The following is a 15,739-nucleotide window of genomic DNA, read 5'->3' on the forward strand; positions in this document are numbered from 1 at the left end:
TTTTTAATTGGTGAAATTTAACGATACTCATGATTTACATATACTATTTTCACATTGTACATTGTTTCATAGAGGAATGTTCTATGGAAACCACTTTTTCATCGGAGACCTTGGAGACCACATATGTTCTACAATCAAAACACTATAAAATGTGTTATTTTGTGAAGTATGTTTTACGAGTATCACTAATTTATTAAAATTAGTGAAGATCATTTAAGTTTAATAAGTAGAATGTGTATGTTCTGCAAGATGAAAAAATATTCTGCAAACTTAACATGTTTTGCAGAATAAAATATTTTTGTAATGTTTTATATGCGGTACATATAGGATATTCAAGATTTTGAATAAAATAAGGATCTTTGTAGAGCATGATTCGCAAAATAATACGTTTTGCAATGTTTTTATGCAATATTTAACTTGCAGAACACAAGTGGTCTCCAAGATCTCCAAAAAAAGTGGTCTCCATAGAACTTAACCCTTGTTTCATAACTTGTTATATTTTAATTTGTTCAATTCTATTTATTGACATCTATGATATGATAATTAGAAATTAGACTAACACATAAATATACACACATACATATACATATACATATATATATATATATATATTTCTCTTAAATAGATATTGAGTTATATCTATATAATTTTCTTTTTAAAATCCCAGTATAAGCTCTATACATTTATTAGATATGAAATTAGATGTTAAACATACGGACACATAGGTCATGGCACAATTTGTGTTTTAAAAATTACCTAATTCACTCAAATTTTGAAATTAGTATAATTTTGTTATTATAATCCCAACAATTCTTTAGATAAAAAACTAGATGTTTATTGTAGAATAAAGTCCAGTTGAAAAGAAGAAAATGTGTGTTCAAAAATAGGAAGAAGAAGAACTCGATCAAGAACCCCATATGGACCCTTCGTCTGCAACTCAAGGTACAAATTCTGTATGTGGTAAAACTTACCACCATCATTAGCTACCTAGTTATCTAGCATCTATTTTACCTGATAATAATTTTGCATGCTCTTTAGGAAAAATCTTAATGAAAGAAGGGGAAAAGTCCACCGTCTTTGTACCACCATTCAAATTGCTCGATGATGACCTTCTCTTCAAATGGTTTGAAACACTCAAGACCGCTGTTTTAACAAGTAAGTTAGTGTTCATATAGAACTTATTGTTAACTCTTTGTTGGTAAGTGGTCATTTTTTTTAGTTTTTATTTAAATTAATAACTATTTGTCTACCTCCTAATGAAGAGCCTGGTGCTGAAAAATAAGAGAGTTTGATGGAAATGATGTTTTCCTAAAAGAATAAGAAATGTCTGTATTTTGGTTTCCCTAAAATATGTCAAACGACGACCTCTCTCCATACCGTTTAAAGATATGAAGACTGCTGCTTATACTATAAGTAAGTAGTGAACATATTAAAATCCGTTTTCACACAAAATGTTATTACTTTATTATTCATTTTTTATTTTTGGACCAATGTATAATAAGTTGTAGTCAAGATTTTGTTTTCTCACCATCACAATGTGTTGATCCTCCGTAGAATTTTGATATAATAAGTTAGCTAGTGTCATATTGAAGGTCATGCTCACATGTATAGCAGTTTTTTGTAATACACTTTTTGCATGTAGGCTCCTCACAAGGGAGGAAAGTTAATCAATGTACTACATATTGTAGTCAAGATAATGTTATCCAATACTCTCAATATAATGATCATATTTTACCAATTATTAAGAAAAGCCCACTCTGGAAGAGTATTGAGTCTATGCAGGCATTTGGCCTGTTCCCCTAGAATCCACGCTTTTAAACCTTGTTCTCGGAAAAAGAGGATTCTCCTGAAGGTTGGACAATAACTTTAATGGTTGACTTTGTCAATGTTGTTGAGAAGACATGCATCTTGCAACCTGATGACCCAAAAAACATTTTAGAGGATACGGTGGAAATCCTTCATAAATTAGAATATAATGGATTTCATGTCAATGTAGTAGGTGATCTTCTATTGTAATTGCTATCAATAAAGGACAAGCGGGATGAACTTAAAGCTAAGTCAAAGGAAGCTACAAATCAGATCGAGGAAAACGAAGAAAAAATCAATGATTTGAATAATCGCATAGGTTTACTGGAAGAAGAGCTTGTCTGGGCTTTGTTAACTAAAGAGCAGAAAGATTCAACTGTCGCTAATCTGAAATAAGATAGATAGAGAAGGACTATCTCCGTATGAGGGGATTTATTTATGAAAGAAATAAGTTACGAATGATTGAGAGTCCCCAAAAAAAGAAAAACATGCATAATCCCCTCATACGGAGATAGTCTTTCTCTATCTGTCTTATTTCAGATAAGCAATAGTTGAATTTTTGTGCTCATCAATTGACAAAGCCAAGGCAAGCTAATCTTGCAGAAAACTTATGCGATTATTCAAATCTTAAATTTTTTCTTCCTCTTCCTCGATCTGATCTGTAGGTTTCTTTGCCTTAGCTTTATGTTCTTCTTGTTTGTCCTTTATTGATAGCAATTGCACTACATGCTCACATACTACATTGACATCAAACCCATTATATTCCAATTTATGAAGGATTTCCCACTACAAGGATTTTGCTATCCCACAACAGTTTTTCACCGTTGTCTGACCTCAGAATTTCCCGTTGACAATCCAGCACTCGCCTGATAGTATATCAGATAACGCTTTTTTTAACCATTGTTAGAATAAGTTAGCACACAACAGATATGAATATTTGTTAGAATGTAGAAGAGACAACACTATAATGTGATAACCATTGTTGAAAGAAATATCACACAACAGTTTCCAGAGGTAAAGACAACGAGGAATTTGTGTTGAGTTAATGTTTCAAATATTTTTCAAACTGTGTTGTATGTCTTTTTCAGACAATGCTAATTGTAATTACCTATTATCTCAAATCTTAACAACAACTGTTTTGAAATAAAAACTTTTTTCTAGTTTGTTTAGACAATGGTTTTAATATCTAATTGTTGTTCAGTGTTATCTTAAAGCTCTTCAGATAATTGTGTGTGTTGGAGTCACATTGTGATTTTGGTTTTCAAACAACACTATTTCACTTCCATCAATTTTGGAATGCTATTGACATAATGATTTTTATTATGTACCCATTTGATTACAGAACATCATGCATTGGTTCTTTTTGCTATATTTTAGGTGACTTGTTGTTTGAATCAGTATGGTACTATGGTTCTTTTTGCTTTTAAAGACCATTATATGTGAAACTACAATTTTTTTACAAATTGAATTAGTATTTGATACACATCACCTACACAAACCTAAAACTAAATTCAATCCATTCACAAAACCACCTGACCAAAAATAAAATAAATCTATAAACAAGCCAAACCACAAATTAGCAATTTTTTAATCCATCAACAACGCAACCAAACCAACTAAAATAAAACCGACCATAGACTATATGGCGTTCAAGAATCATCATACTTAAACTACAAGTTCAACAAACCAAATATTCAGGCATTCAAACCAACATCAAGTAGCCACATCCAAATTTACATAATAATTTTCCTACTACATAAACTTAAAGTTGCACTTCCCTGAATAGTTTGTTAGGTCACACACACACTGTAGAGGGGGTGAATACAGTGTATAGTACACTTAAATCGAACTTTAAGAACTTAAGTAACAGAAAACAAACTTTATTGAAATAATAAACTCTGTTACAGTATGGAACTGTTACCTCTCAGTGATGAACAAATATCACGAGAGCTGCTAGGGTTACAATGAATAATCTTTTCCAATAATGATAACACTTATAGTGTAAACCCTATGTCTGTGTTTATATACTACACAGTTACAAGATAATCGCTAATTGATATGGAATATAATTCTGCTTCCTAAAATATATCAATCAGATATCTTTTCTTCCAAGTATTCCATTCTTCACGGAATTCCTTCTTCATACATATCTCTTCTTATGTTTATCTCGATCTTCTTTCCTTTAATCAGCTACTGTCCTTATCTGATTGTCCTTCAGCACTTAAGTTCTGATATCTATCTTCTGATGATTATCTCCTGATAATATAAGTACAGATATCCTTAAGTCCTGACTTCCAGTATAAGTACTGATCAATAGTTAAGTACTGATTTATCCTGTTCACGTAAGATCTGAAAGCTAAACATAAAACATATTAGCCATGACATTATCAAATATATCTAACAATCTCCCCCAACTTGTAAATTAACAAAATATACAAGTTTAATAGATATTTGATGATGTCAAAAACATTAAGTATAAATGCATGAGAAATAAACTAGATAACTACATCTTACAGTCCTTAAAGTTTTTACCAATTTCAACTTCTGATAACAACTTCAATCTGTATAAATATCAGAATTTAAGCAGTTGTAGATCTTCGACTTGGCTTCTTCATTTTCTGATCTCTCTGATGTCAGGAGTTTTTCTGAGATAGTTCTTCAACAAACATTTCTCAGCATATCTTAGTTCATCAATCATTCTCCTTTTAACACCTTTAAGCTCTGCAGTATCTTCACCAGTTTGAAAGATTGCAGCTCGGAGATCATTAATCTTTGCTTTTCTCAACTCCTGATCTAGTCTTATGACATAAGCTTTGTCAGACTCAAGATTGAATTCAAGTCCCTTAATACCAAGATACGTTCTGATCTGTGCAGTATTAGGCTTCATATCAACAATATCACCATTGTGATCTCTGTACTTTGGAACATATCAGCTGTCAGACTTAACAGAATAAAGCCTTTTCTGTCTCTGAATCTGTTCTTTTAAGTAGTTTGTAGCAGTCTCTGTTATTCTGTCATCCACTTGAAGTAAGAAAAGTACATGCTCCAATTCTTCAAAATACTTCAAAGGAATGGCATTTTGTCTTATATGATAAACCCTACCATCTGTCATGAAATACAACATGATGTATTCTTTCAAGTAGGTATGGTAAACCATCTGTACAGATTCCAGTTGATTCAATCTCTCAGGAGTTGCTCCAATACCTGGTTCACTCAAGGAAGTTGGATCATTGGTAATGTTGTGTACTCTTCTTTCATCAGCACTTCCCAATCCAGTTTTATCTCTAGCTTCCTTTCCAGTAACTACTCTTGCTTCAAAACCACTTGCAGTAGTCTTCAAAGATTGAGTCTGTTTTGCTTTAGTGAATCCTGGTAGGAGTGTCTTTGATCTATTTTCTGATATCAAGTTAACTTGAGCTCTGTCAGCGGTTACTTGCTTCTTCTGAATATCAGAACTTACAATTTCTTGACTTCGAACAACTTGAGCCATGTCAGAGGTTGTTTTAAGAACTTTTCTTGAAGTCAGAGCAAGATCATCTTTTCCATCAGTAATTTCTTCTTCCTCAGGAGGTACATAAGCCTTGATAGGTTCACCAACCTTTTCTTTACCCTTGGATCTTGGATCTATCTGTGGTTGTGATCTAGCCAAAGTTGCTTCAGTATGTGTCCTTTCTTTGATCACAATGCCTTTAAGTTTTGGAAGTAACTTTTTACCAGAAGCTTCAGATTTAGATGTGACTTTCTCTGATTTAAGTTTGGCTTCTTCTTCCTTTAAACTTTCCAAGTCCATCCCTGGATTTTCTTGAAGAAATAACTGTCTTGACATTTCCTCATCAAGATCTAGAAGTTCATCAGAACTTATCCTTTTACCAGCAGCAGAACTTATTCTTTTCCCAGTATCAGAACTTGTTCTGTGACTAGCTTGTCTTGATGTAAACCTTCTACCTTGACTATGACCACTACCCATTCCAGAGTTTCCTTGGTCATCTTTTCCATCATCCTTTCCTTGCAGTGTCTTGTTGGTTTTGCATTTGGACTTAATTACCTTCTCCCCCTTTTTGGCATCAGCAGGTAATAAAAGAGAGATAAGTAGTTCCATAGACTTTGAAAAAGAATAACAGTCATTGGAAAGAGGAATCATGGCCTAGACCGTACAAGACACAAGAAACAGTGGTATGTTCAAGTACAAATACCATTAATCCTAATCATAGTGACTATTAAACTTCCACTTCAACATATTCGAGTTCGAACTGAGACTGTTATCAAATTTTATTCACAGATAAGCCAAGTAAAGGATTAGACTGAGAAATCAGAACTTAGACATATACCAGAACTTAACAGTCATCAGAACATAATTTCTTAACTCGAAAAAGGAATGCCCATCTTAGTAAATACTCATACAAGTTCTGAGTTATGGACGTCAGAACTTAATCATCAGAACGTGTAACTTAGAACTTGTCCTCAGAATTTGTGCAATAATGACACAATGACTGTTTATCTAAAATAACATAGACCACCACAGAAATTTTCATCATTCAGATGGAGTGATTAGTGTGTGCATTAAGCTAAAAAATAGACAAAGAGTAAAGTCTGATTCACTTCAATACATCTTAGAAATAAGGCATAACTAAAATTTTGCTAAAGATCTGTCATTGTACTGAAACCTACTGATGAATGAGTTCATGCAAGAGTCCATCTCAACTATTTTGTGCTAATTTTATGCATCTTTTGCAATTCTGTTTTACAGTGGCTTCTCAGTGTAAGTGAGTCACGACTGTTTATCAGAATTTATGCTATTTTCAGAGTATTTCTCCAGTAATCATAGAGTGTGAAAAGTCACCAAGAAAATATTTTGCTTTTCTGATGCATATTTACTTAATACCAGCAATGCACTTGGGTCGTCCCTTCCACATTTTTACTCTAGATCTCAAAGGAGTACCTGATTTTAATCTTTGATCTTTTTGCTTTTTCTTTTGATAAGAGAGGTTTATTAGCACTTAGTACATTCAGCAGTTTTACTAGTATCAGAACTTAACAGATGAGTAGCATTATTCTAATTTGTGACTTAGTAATAAGATATACAAAGTAAACTTAACTAAGCTCAGTTATCAGAATTTGCTAGTGTCATAAGATTTCCACTGAAATAATTACTTCTTCCATGGAATCATTTTTTTATTGAAGACTACTAGGTCAGTATCTAGCACAGTTATCCTCATAGGATTGAATAGGTACTAGAACAAACATATCACTTATCATAGTTTAGAAACATATATCAGACAACAGTCAGTACTTAAAGACATTTATCAATTAAGCACAGAATACACAATGAGATTAATTCTGTAAATACTGAACATAAAGTCTGATAACACAAAACAAGTCTAAGCAGATTTAGAGAAAGAACCTGAAACCATTCCAAGTTCATTTACCAATCTTGTAAAAGTAGCTTCACATAATGGTTTTGTGAAGATATCTGCCAACTGTTAATCTATGGGAACAAAATGCAATTCCACTGTACCTTCATCCACATGTTCCCTGATGAAATGGTATCTGATGCTGATGTGCTTTGTCATTGAATGTTGAACTGGATTACCTGTCATAGCAATAACACTTTGATTATCACAGTAAATAGGGATTTTGAAATATGTTAACCCATAATCCAGTAACTGATTCTTCATCCAAAGAATCTGTGCACAACAGCTTCCTGCAGCAATATACTCTGCTTCTGCAGTTGATGTGGAAATTGACTTTTGTTTCTTGCTGTACCAAGAAACCAATCTGCCTCCAAGAAATTGGCAGCTTCCACTTGTGCTTTTCCTGTCAATTTTGCAACCTGTACAATCTGCATCTGAGTAACCTATTAGTTTAAAATCTGATTCTCTAGGATACCATAATCCCAGAGCAGCTGTTCCTTTAAGATACTTAAAGATTCTTTTTACAGCTGTTAAGTGAGGTTCTCTTGGATCTGCTTGAAATCTTGCACAAAGACAGGTAGCATACATGATATCAGGTCTACTAGCAGTTAGATAGAGTAGATAGCCAATCATACCTCTATAGTCAGTAATATCTACTGATTTACCGGTATCCTTATCCAGTTTTGTTGCAGTGGCCATTGGAGTGGATGTACTTGAACAATCTTGCATTCCAAATTTCTTTAGCAAGTTTCTGGTATACTTGGTTTGACAAATAAAAGTGCCTTCCTCATTCTGCTTGACTTGAAGGCCCAGAAAATAGCTAAGTTCCCCCATCATACTCATCTGATATCTTGACTGCATAAGTTTGGCAAACTTCTTGCAAAGTTTGTCATTTGTAGATCCAAAAATGATATCATCAACATAAATCTGGACCAGAAGTAAGTCCTTTCCATGGTTAGGTAGAACAGTGTTTTGTCTATTGTCCCTCTGTGGAATCCACTTTCCAGAAAAAACTGAGCTAAAATCTAATACCATGCTCTAGGAGCTTGCTTAAGTCCATAAAGTGCTTTGTCAAGTCTGTAGACATAGTCTGGATGTTTGGTATCTACAAAACCTGGAGGTTGTTCAACATATACCTCTTCCTCCAATTCTCCATTGAGAAAAGCACTTTTCACATCCATTTGAAAGACAGTAAACTTTTTGTGAGCAGCATAAGCCAAAAATATCCTTATAGCTTCTAACCTAACAACTGGTGCAAATGTTTCATCATAATCAATTCCCTCCTGTTGAGAATATCCTTTTGCAACCAGCCTTGCCTTATTCCTTGTAATTATGCCATCACTGTCAGTTTTGTTTCTGAATACCCACTTTGTACCAACAACAGATCTATTCTTTGGTCTTGGTACTAGGGTCCAGACTTTGTTTCTTTCAAATTCATTCAACTCTTCCTGCATTGCTTGCACCCAATCAGCATCTTGAAGAGCTTCTTCCACTTTCTTTGGCTCAGTCTGAGAGAGAAAAGAATTGTAAAGACACTCATTTGAAGTACCTGTTCTAGTTCTGATACCTGCATCAGGATTTCCAATTATCAAATCAGGTGTATGTGATTTTGTCCACTTCCTTGCAGATGGAAGGTTTTCTCTAGAACTGGATGCTCCCCCATGATCCATGCTATCTTCATTTTCATTTTCTGATGCTCCCCCTGAAACTATGCTCTCTGAATTGGATTCTTCAGTATTTAGATTTTCAGCACTATCAGAACTTGGCTTATCAGAACTTGACGAATCAGAACTTGAAGAGCCAGATGCATGTTCGGATGTTTCTTGAGATGTGGTAGGATCTTGAGTATGCTCCCCCTGCATAGGTGCATCTTCCTTTAACGTAGTCACCACAGTTTCAATAACATCAGAGTTTAATCCATCAGAGTTTGCAGTATCAGGACTTAGACTGTCAGGATTTTCAGTATTAGATTATGAGTCTTCATTTTCAAATCTCAGCTGATCATGGTCAATGAAATCTTTAAGACCAGTGATCTTCTTGTCATCAAAAGAGACATTGATAGATTCCATGACCACTTTTGTTCTCAAATTATAGACTCTGAAGGATTTTATGGAAAGTGGATATCCAATAAAGATTCCTTCATCAGCTTTTAGATCAAACTTTGATAGCTGTTCAGGATGAGTCTTGAGAACAAAACACTTGCATCCAAATACATGAAAATATTTCAGATTTGGCTTCTTTTTCTTTACCATCTCATATGGTGTTTTTTCATACTTGTTAATGAGTGTTGCATTTTGAGTAAAACAAGCAGTCTGCACAGCTTCAGCCCAGAAATAGGTTGGAAGCTTTGCTTCTTCAAGCATTGTACGTGCAGCTTCAACGAGAGTTCTATTCTTCCTTTTAACAACTCCATTTTGCTGTGGAGTTCCAGGAGCAGAAAATTCCTGCTTTATTCCATGGCTTTTGCAGAACTCTTCCATTATCAAATTCTTGAACTCAGTGCCATTATCACTCCTTAAAATTTTCACAGAATCTTTGACCATTTTATCCAGCTGTTTGACATGATCAATCAAGATAGATGCAGTTTTACTTTTTGTGTGCAAGAAATACACCCATGTGTATCTGGTGAACTCATCCACTATGACCAACGCATACTTCTTCTTTGCAATAGACATGACATTTACTGGACCAAATAGATCAACATGTATAAGATGATAAGGCTCAAGAATTGATGAATCAGTCTTGCTCTTGAATGAAGATTTTCTTTATTTGGCTTTCTGACATGAATCACAAAGACCATCAGGAGCAAATACTGTGTTTGACAATCCTCTCACAAGATCTTTCTTGACCAGTTCATTTATATTGTTGAAATTTAAATGAGAGAGTTTCTTATGCCAATTCCAGCTTTCTTCAATTGATGCTCTACTTAACAGACAGATTGCAGAGCCATCAGTACTTGTTGAAAGCTTAGCTTCATAAATGTTACCACATCTGTATCCTTTCAGAACAACTTTGCCTTTAGATTTACTCACAATTTCACAATGTTCTTCAAAGAAATCAACATGATAACCTCTGTCACAGATTTGACTTATACTCAGTAGGTTGTGTTTAAGTCCTGAGACCAGAGCTACTTGTTTAATTATGACATTTCTAAGATTGATATTGCCATATCCCAATGTTTTTCCAATGTTGCCATCTCCATAAGAAACACTTGGGCCAGCTTTCTCCACAAAGTCTGATAGCAGGGCCTTATTTCCAGTCATATGTCCTGAACATCCACTGTCCAGAACTAGAATATTTTTCCTGTTGCCCTGCAATCACAAAGACTACTAATTATTAGTTTTAAGGACCCAGACTTGCTTGGATCCTTTGGCCTTATTAAGTTTGTTAACATTTGCAGCGGATTTAGCATCAGAGTTTATGTTAACATTTTTCTTAACAGAATTTACACTATCAGACTTTGAATCAGAATTTACACTAGAAGGAACAATGGAAACTTTCTTCAAAGAAGGTTTTATTTGATAATAATCATAGTACAAACTATGATATTCCTTACAAGTATAAATGGAATGCCATAAACTACCACAATGAAAACAAGGATTTTGTGGTTTGTATCTAACAGACTGACTCTTAACTCCTGATTTTGAAGGTAAGGAGTTAATATTCTTATTCTTCCTGCAAAAAGAAGCCAGATGGTTAGAACTTCCACAGTTATGACATGTTTTCCTAGGAGCATCAGGAACAGGTTTATAATCATTGCTTTTATTCACACCTTCCTTTCCATTCCTATTTTTCCTAGGTGATTTTACCTTGTTTGCATTCTTGATATCTTTCAGCTTATGCTTAAGCTGCTTCTTTGTCATTAAGCCTATGTTTACTTCAGCTGTCTTTTCCTGTTTTAGTTTGTCAGAAGTTAATTCCTCTTTAACTTCTGATTTCTCATTATCAGACTTTACAGTTACAAACTTAACAGGTTTTAACTTTGGCTTTTGCTTAACAACAGGCTTAATTTCTTCAGTTCCTTTATCATTCTTATTCTCTCCATAACCTATGCCCTCTTTCCAATTTTCACTACTTAGCAAATTCTGAGTTGTTCTGCCAGAGTTAGTACAAGTCCTGATTATCTCTCTTTCCTTTTCTAACTCAGTTTTTAGAGATTCATTCATTTTTAGCACTTCATCCCTAACATAAAAAGCATCATCTCTATCCTTCTGAGTTTGATGAAATATAACTAACTCTTTTTCTAAGAAATCATTTCTTTTCTTAAAAGCAAGATTTTCAGAAGTTAATCTTTCGCATGTTAAGGTTTGATCTCTATAACTAACAAACATGGTTTTAAGATATCTTCTCAACTCATTAATATCATCAGTATGAAAAGCATAAGTAGTCTGAGGTACCTTTGTTTCAGCAGCTTCAGAACTGCTCTCAGCACTTTCTTTATCAGCATTTGCCATCAATGCATAGTTCTCCTCACTTTCAGAGTCTGAAGTGTCTGTCCAGCTTTTCTGCTTTGTCACAAGAGCCTTGCCTCTGTCACCCTTTACCTTCTTATAGTCAGGAGATATGTGGCCTTTCTCACCACAGTTATAGCATTTAACATTGGTGTAATCTCCTCTGTCAGACTTTCCTCCTCTGCCTTCAGATTTTCTGAAATTCTTCTTATCAGAACTTATGCTTTTCCTGGAAAACTTCTTTCCCTTCCTGAACTTCCTGTATGCAATCTTGGTGATTCCTTTCACCATAAGAGCACACAGCTTCATCATCTCCTCATCAGCATCAGTCTCAGGCAAGCTTTCAGAATCTGAGTCATCATTACTCTCAGAACTTGATGACTCAGTATCAGACTTTATGAAAAGAGCTTTACCCTTGTCTTTCTTTGAGGAAGCTGCTTTGGGGAATTCTTCATCAGCCTTAAGAGCAACTGTCCTTGACTTTCCTCCTTTCCTCTTGCTTCTTTGTTCCATCTCCAGCTCATGAGTCTTGAGCATTCCATAGATTTCGTCAAGAGTTGTTTCATCAAGATTGTAGTTGTCTCTTATTGTCGTTGCCTTCAAATCCCAGCATTCAGGAAGAGCTAACAGGAACTTAAGGTTTGAATCTTCAAGATCATACTCTTTATCAACCAATGACAAATCATACAAAAGTTTGACAAATCTATCATATAAATCATTCAATGACTCATTAGTCTTTGAGTCAAAGTGTTCATACTCTTGAGTGAGTATTGTCTTCCGGTTCTTCTTAATTGTGTCAGTTCCCTGACACCTTGTTTCCAGAGCATCCCATATCTCCTTAGCAGTCTTGCAGTTGATTACCCTGTTTGACATTACATTATCAATGGCACTATGCAGTAAGTGTCGTACCTTAGCATCCTTAGCAATTGATGCTATATCCTCAACAGTATAATCACTCTTCTCCTTTGGTACGGTCATTGCTGCTTCACCTGCAACTGCAACAGCGAGTTTGGTTGGTTTGTGAGGACCTTCCTTGATTCTATCCAGTATTCTGGATCTGTTGCTTCCAGGAACATGGCCATCCTTACCTTCCATATGGGATATTCAGATGGTCTTAGTGTGGGGACTCTGATGGTCTCATACCGACTCTGAATTTGTGTCTTTGGTGGTTCCTCAGTTGTGGTAGGCTTAGTTGGAGTTTCTGTGTCCGACATGATTGTGTTTGGATCTTTAACTGTATGTAAGTTAATAGATAGGCTCTGATATCAATTGTTAGGTCACACACACACTGTAGAGGGGGTGAATACAGTGTATAGTACACTCAAATCGAACTTTAAGAACTTAAGTAACAGAAAACAAACTTTATTGAAACAATAAACTCTGTTACAGTATGGAACTGTTACCTCTCAGTGATGAACAAATATCACGAGAGCTGCTAGGGTTACAATGAATAATCTTTTCTAATAATGATAACACTTATAGTATAAACCCTATGTCTGTGTTTATATACTACACAGTTACAAGATAATCGCTAATTGATATGGAATATAATTCTGCTTCCTAAAATATATCAATCAAATATCTTTTCTTCCAAGTATTCCATTCTTCACGGAATTCCTTCTTCATGCATATCTCTTCTTATGTTTATCTCGATCTTCTTTCCTTTAATCAGCTACTGTCCTTATCTGATTGTCCTTCAGCACTTAAGTTCTGATATCTATCTTCTGATGATTATCTCTTGATAATATAAGTACCGATATCCTTAAGTCCTGACTTCCAGTATAAGTACTGATCAACAGTTAAGTACTAATTTATCCTGTTCTCGTAAGATCTGAAAGCTAAACATAAAACATATTAGCCATGACATTATCAAATATATCTAACATAGTTCAAAAGCAAAGAAACTGATCTAAAACCTAAGTGGCATGGCGTTTAATAAAGTACTTTGCAAAATCAATTCGGATCTCGTTGATTTCATCAGCGGTATAAACCAATTTCGACCGACGCATCCACTGAAAAAGTATGAATTTTTTTTGTTAAGTCACATATTTTACGGTACAAGAGTAAATACATATTTGTTCAGAAATTCAAAGAAATTAAAGTTCTCACCTAAGTAACAAAGTCAAGCTCCTTATCATGAATAATTTCTTTCATGTATCGAATAACAAACAGCCCACAGTCCTTGTTCCCGGTCTGTACTGGAACTCCCTGAAAATTTTAACAAAATTTTGGTTACAATTTCATATACGGCATAAATGAAACATGATAAGAATGAAACAGTACCTCCATGCTCTCCCATAATAATTTCTTCTTGACAACCTTATTCAGATCCTCCGTGTACAACTTAATGGCACTGTAACGAAAATAATATATATATCATTAAATACACATATCATTATAAAGTATGGTGTGACAAGCTTTACAAGTGAAGACTGAATACTAGAAGGGGACTTACTTGTCGATAATATCAACCCATTCACCATTTGCAATTCGACGTTTAAGAGGGTCAATGTAGTAGACTATCTCTGCATCCGGATTTACCACGGTCAACGTCCAGTGGTTCCTATCAAAACATATCATTATTACTAAAATAAAAACAAGCAGTAAAATTCTTAAAATCAACAAATCAGTAAATTGTATATCAAAATTTCATGTTCTATTAAAATACTACATGTACGATTAAGTTGAATATCTAAAATTCAACTTTAGTAAGGCGTGTTATCATTAAGCTAGAATCTTAAATTAAACCATTTGATTTAAGTTAAATCTTAAATTATCGTAAACAATCAACTTAAAAAATGGAACCTGCAGTTAATATTACAAATTCTAGCAAATTGTCTGAAAACTTGACGAAAGCATATTCACCATTCTATTAAAATTTAGAACCTAAATTACCGTAAAAAATTCACCGTACAATTTAAAAGAAATATTATCAGGTTTCAACTCAAAAATTAACTCTTGCATTTAAATTCTAACTTAAATTCTCGTAAAAAATTAACTTAAAATGGTAAGATATATGATCATCTTTAATACTAAAAAAACTAGTAAGGCAGTAGTGTAATACTCACATATCATTGTAAGGCATGGGAAAGTATTCCCCTTTGCTCGCACCCTTGAAATGTGCAGCCAGTGCATGCGACCTCTGCGTTGCATTACCGCATCCAGTGGCACCAATTGTACTCGGATGAACGAAGCTTATCATGCTCGACATCTTATTCTTTTTCACATAGTCATTTAAAAAGCTACATACATTATTAAGCAATAGTGAGTAAAGATTCATATTTTAATTGTAGGACAATCCACTAAAAATTAAAAAAAGTTTTTATTTACAAGGAAACTTACTGAATGTAAAGGCAGATAACAGACCCTGCCATTTCACCTCCAGAGCAGACTGCATGTATGTCTGATAAGAACATGATCTCCTTTTTTGTCATGCCAAATGCTTCTTTGCCCAACTGAAAAAAAATAGTCCGACCATTACTCAACGAACCTTTTACCCATGTCCACAAGTGATTCAATGGAGATGGATAATTTCTACCCATGTCCACAACAAGCTCTGGTTCAACAACTTCTTCATCAATTAAATTGCATGACTTCCTTATTTTCTTGGCAAGACCTTTGTTGGCTCTCTGAAAAATGCATGTCAAAAGAGTAAGAAATAAAGATACAAATAAACACATACTTCTGCTAAACATAATGCAAAGACCCTTCTGACCTTTGGAGCAGAAAAAACCTGGTTAAGGCTATTGTTTCCCACAGCTATAAGGTCTTTTGGCCATTCAATAAAAGTTCCCATGGCTTCTTATACATAAACAATTTTATCGCCAATGGGGAAGGGAATCTTTGCATTGCCTTGAATGACTTGAGTGATTGACACTCTTGCATTTGCTTCTACAAGTTTGACTCCATGGATAGCTGTTCACGTCCATCAACAATAGGGACTTCATCCATCCTTGCAAGAGTAATAATGTTGCTCAATGATCCTATGGCCAATTTGTAGTTAGAACTACCTGAACCATCCACTTTCACTTTCTCACATACATTGTTTTCAACGACATACACACCATTATC

At 34.5% G+C, this 15,739-nt stretch overlaps 1 protein-coding gene across 1 annotated transcript; it reads right to left on the reverse strand.

Moving 5' to 3' along the window:
* Positions 1–13,777: 13,777 nt before the first annotated feature.
* LOC141695800 (uncharacterized) lies at positions 13,778–15,464 on the reverse strand. Its single transcript, XM_074500012.1, has 6 exons — positions 15,384–15,464; positions 15,011–15,297; positions 14,737–14,910; positions 14,124–14,231; positions 13,952–14,021; positions 13,778–13,876 (listed from the first exon to the last, which is right to left on the reverse strand). Exons 1-6 carry the CDS (start codon positions 15,462–15,464, stop codon positions 13,778–13,780), a joined length of 819 nt encoding a protein of 272 aa, XP_074356113.1.
* Positions 15,465–15,739: the final 275 nt, after the last annotated feature.

This window comes from Apium graveolens, chromosome 11 (assembly GCF_009905375.1).
Source record: "Apium graveolens cultivar Ventura chromosome 11, ASM990537v1, whole genome shotgun sequence".
Taxonomy (NCBI): Eukaryota; Viridiplantae; Streptophyta; class Magnoliopsida; order Apiales; family Apiaceae; genus Apium; species Apium graveolens.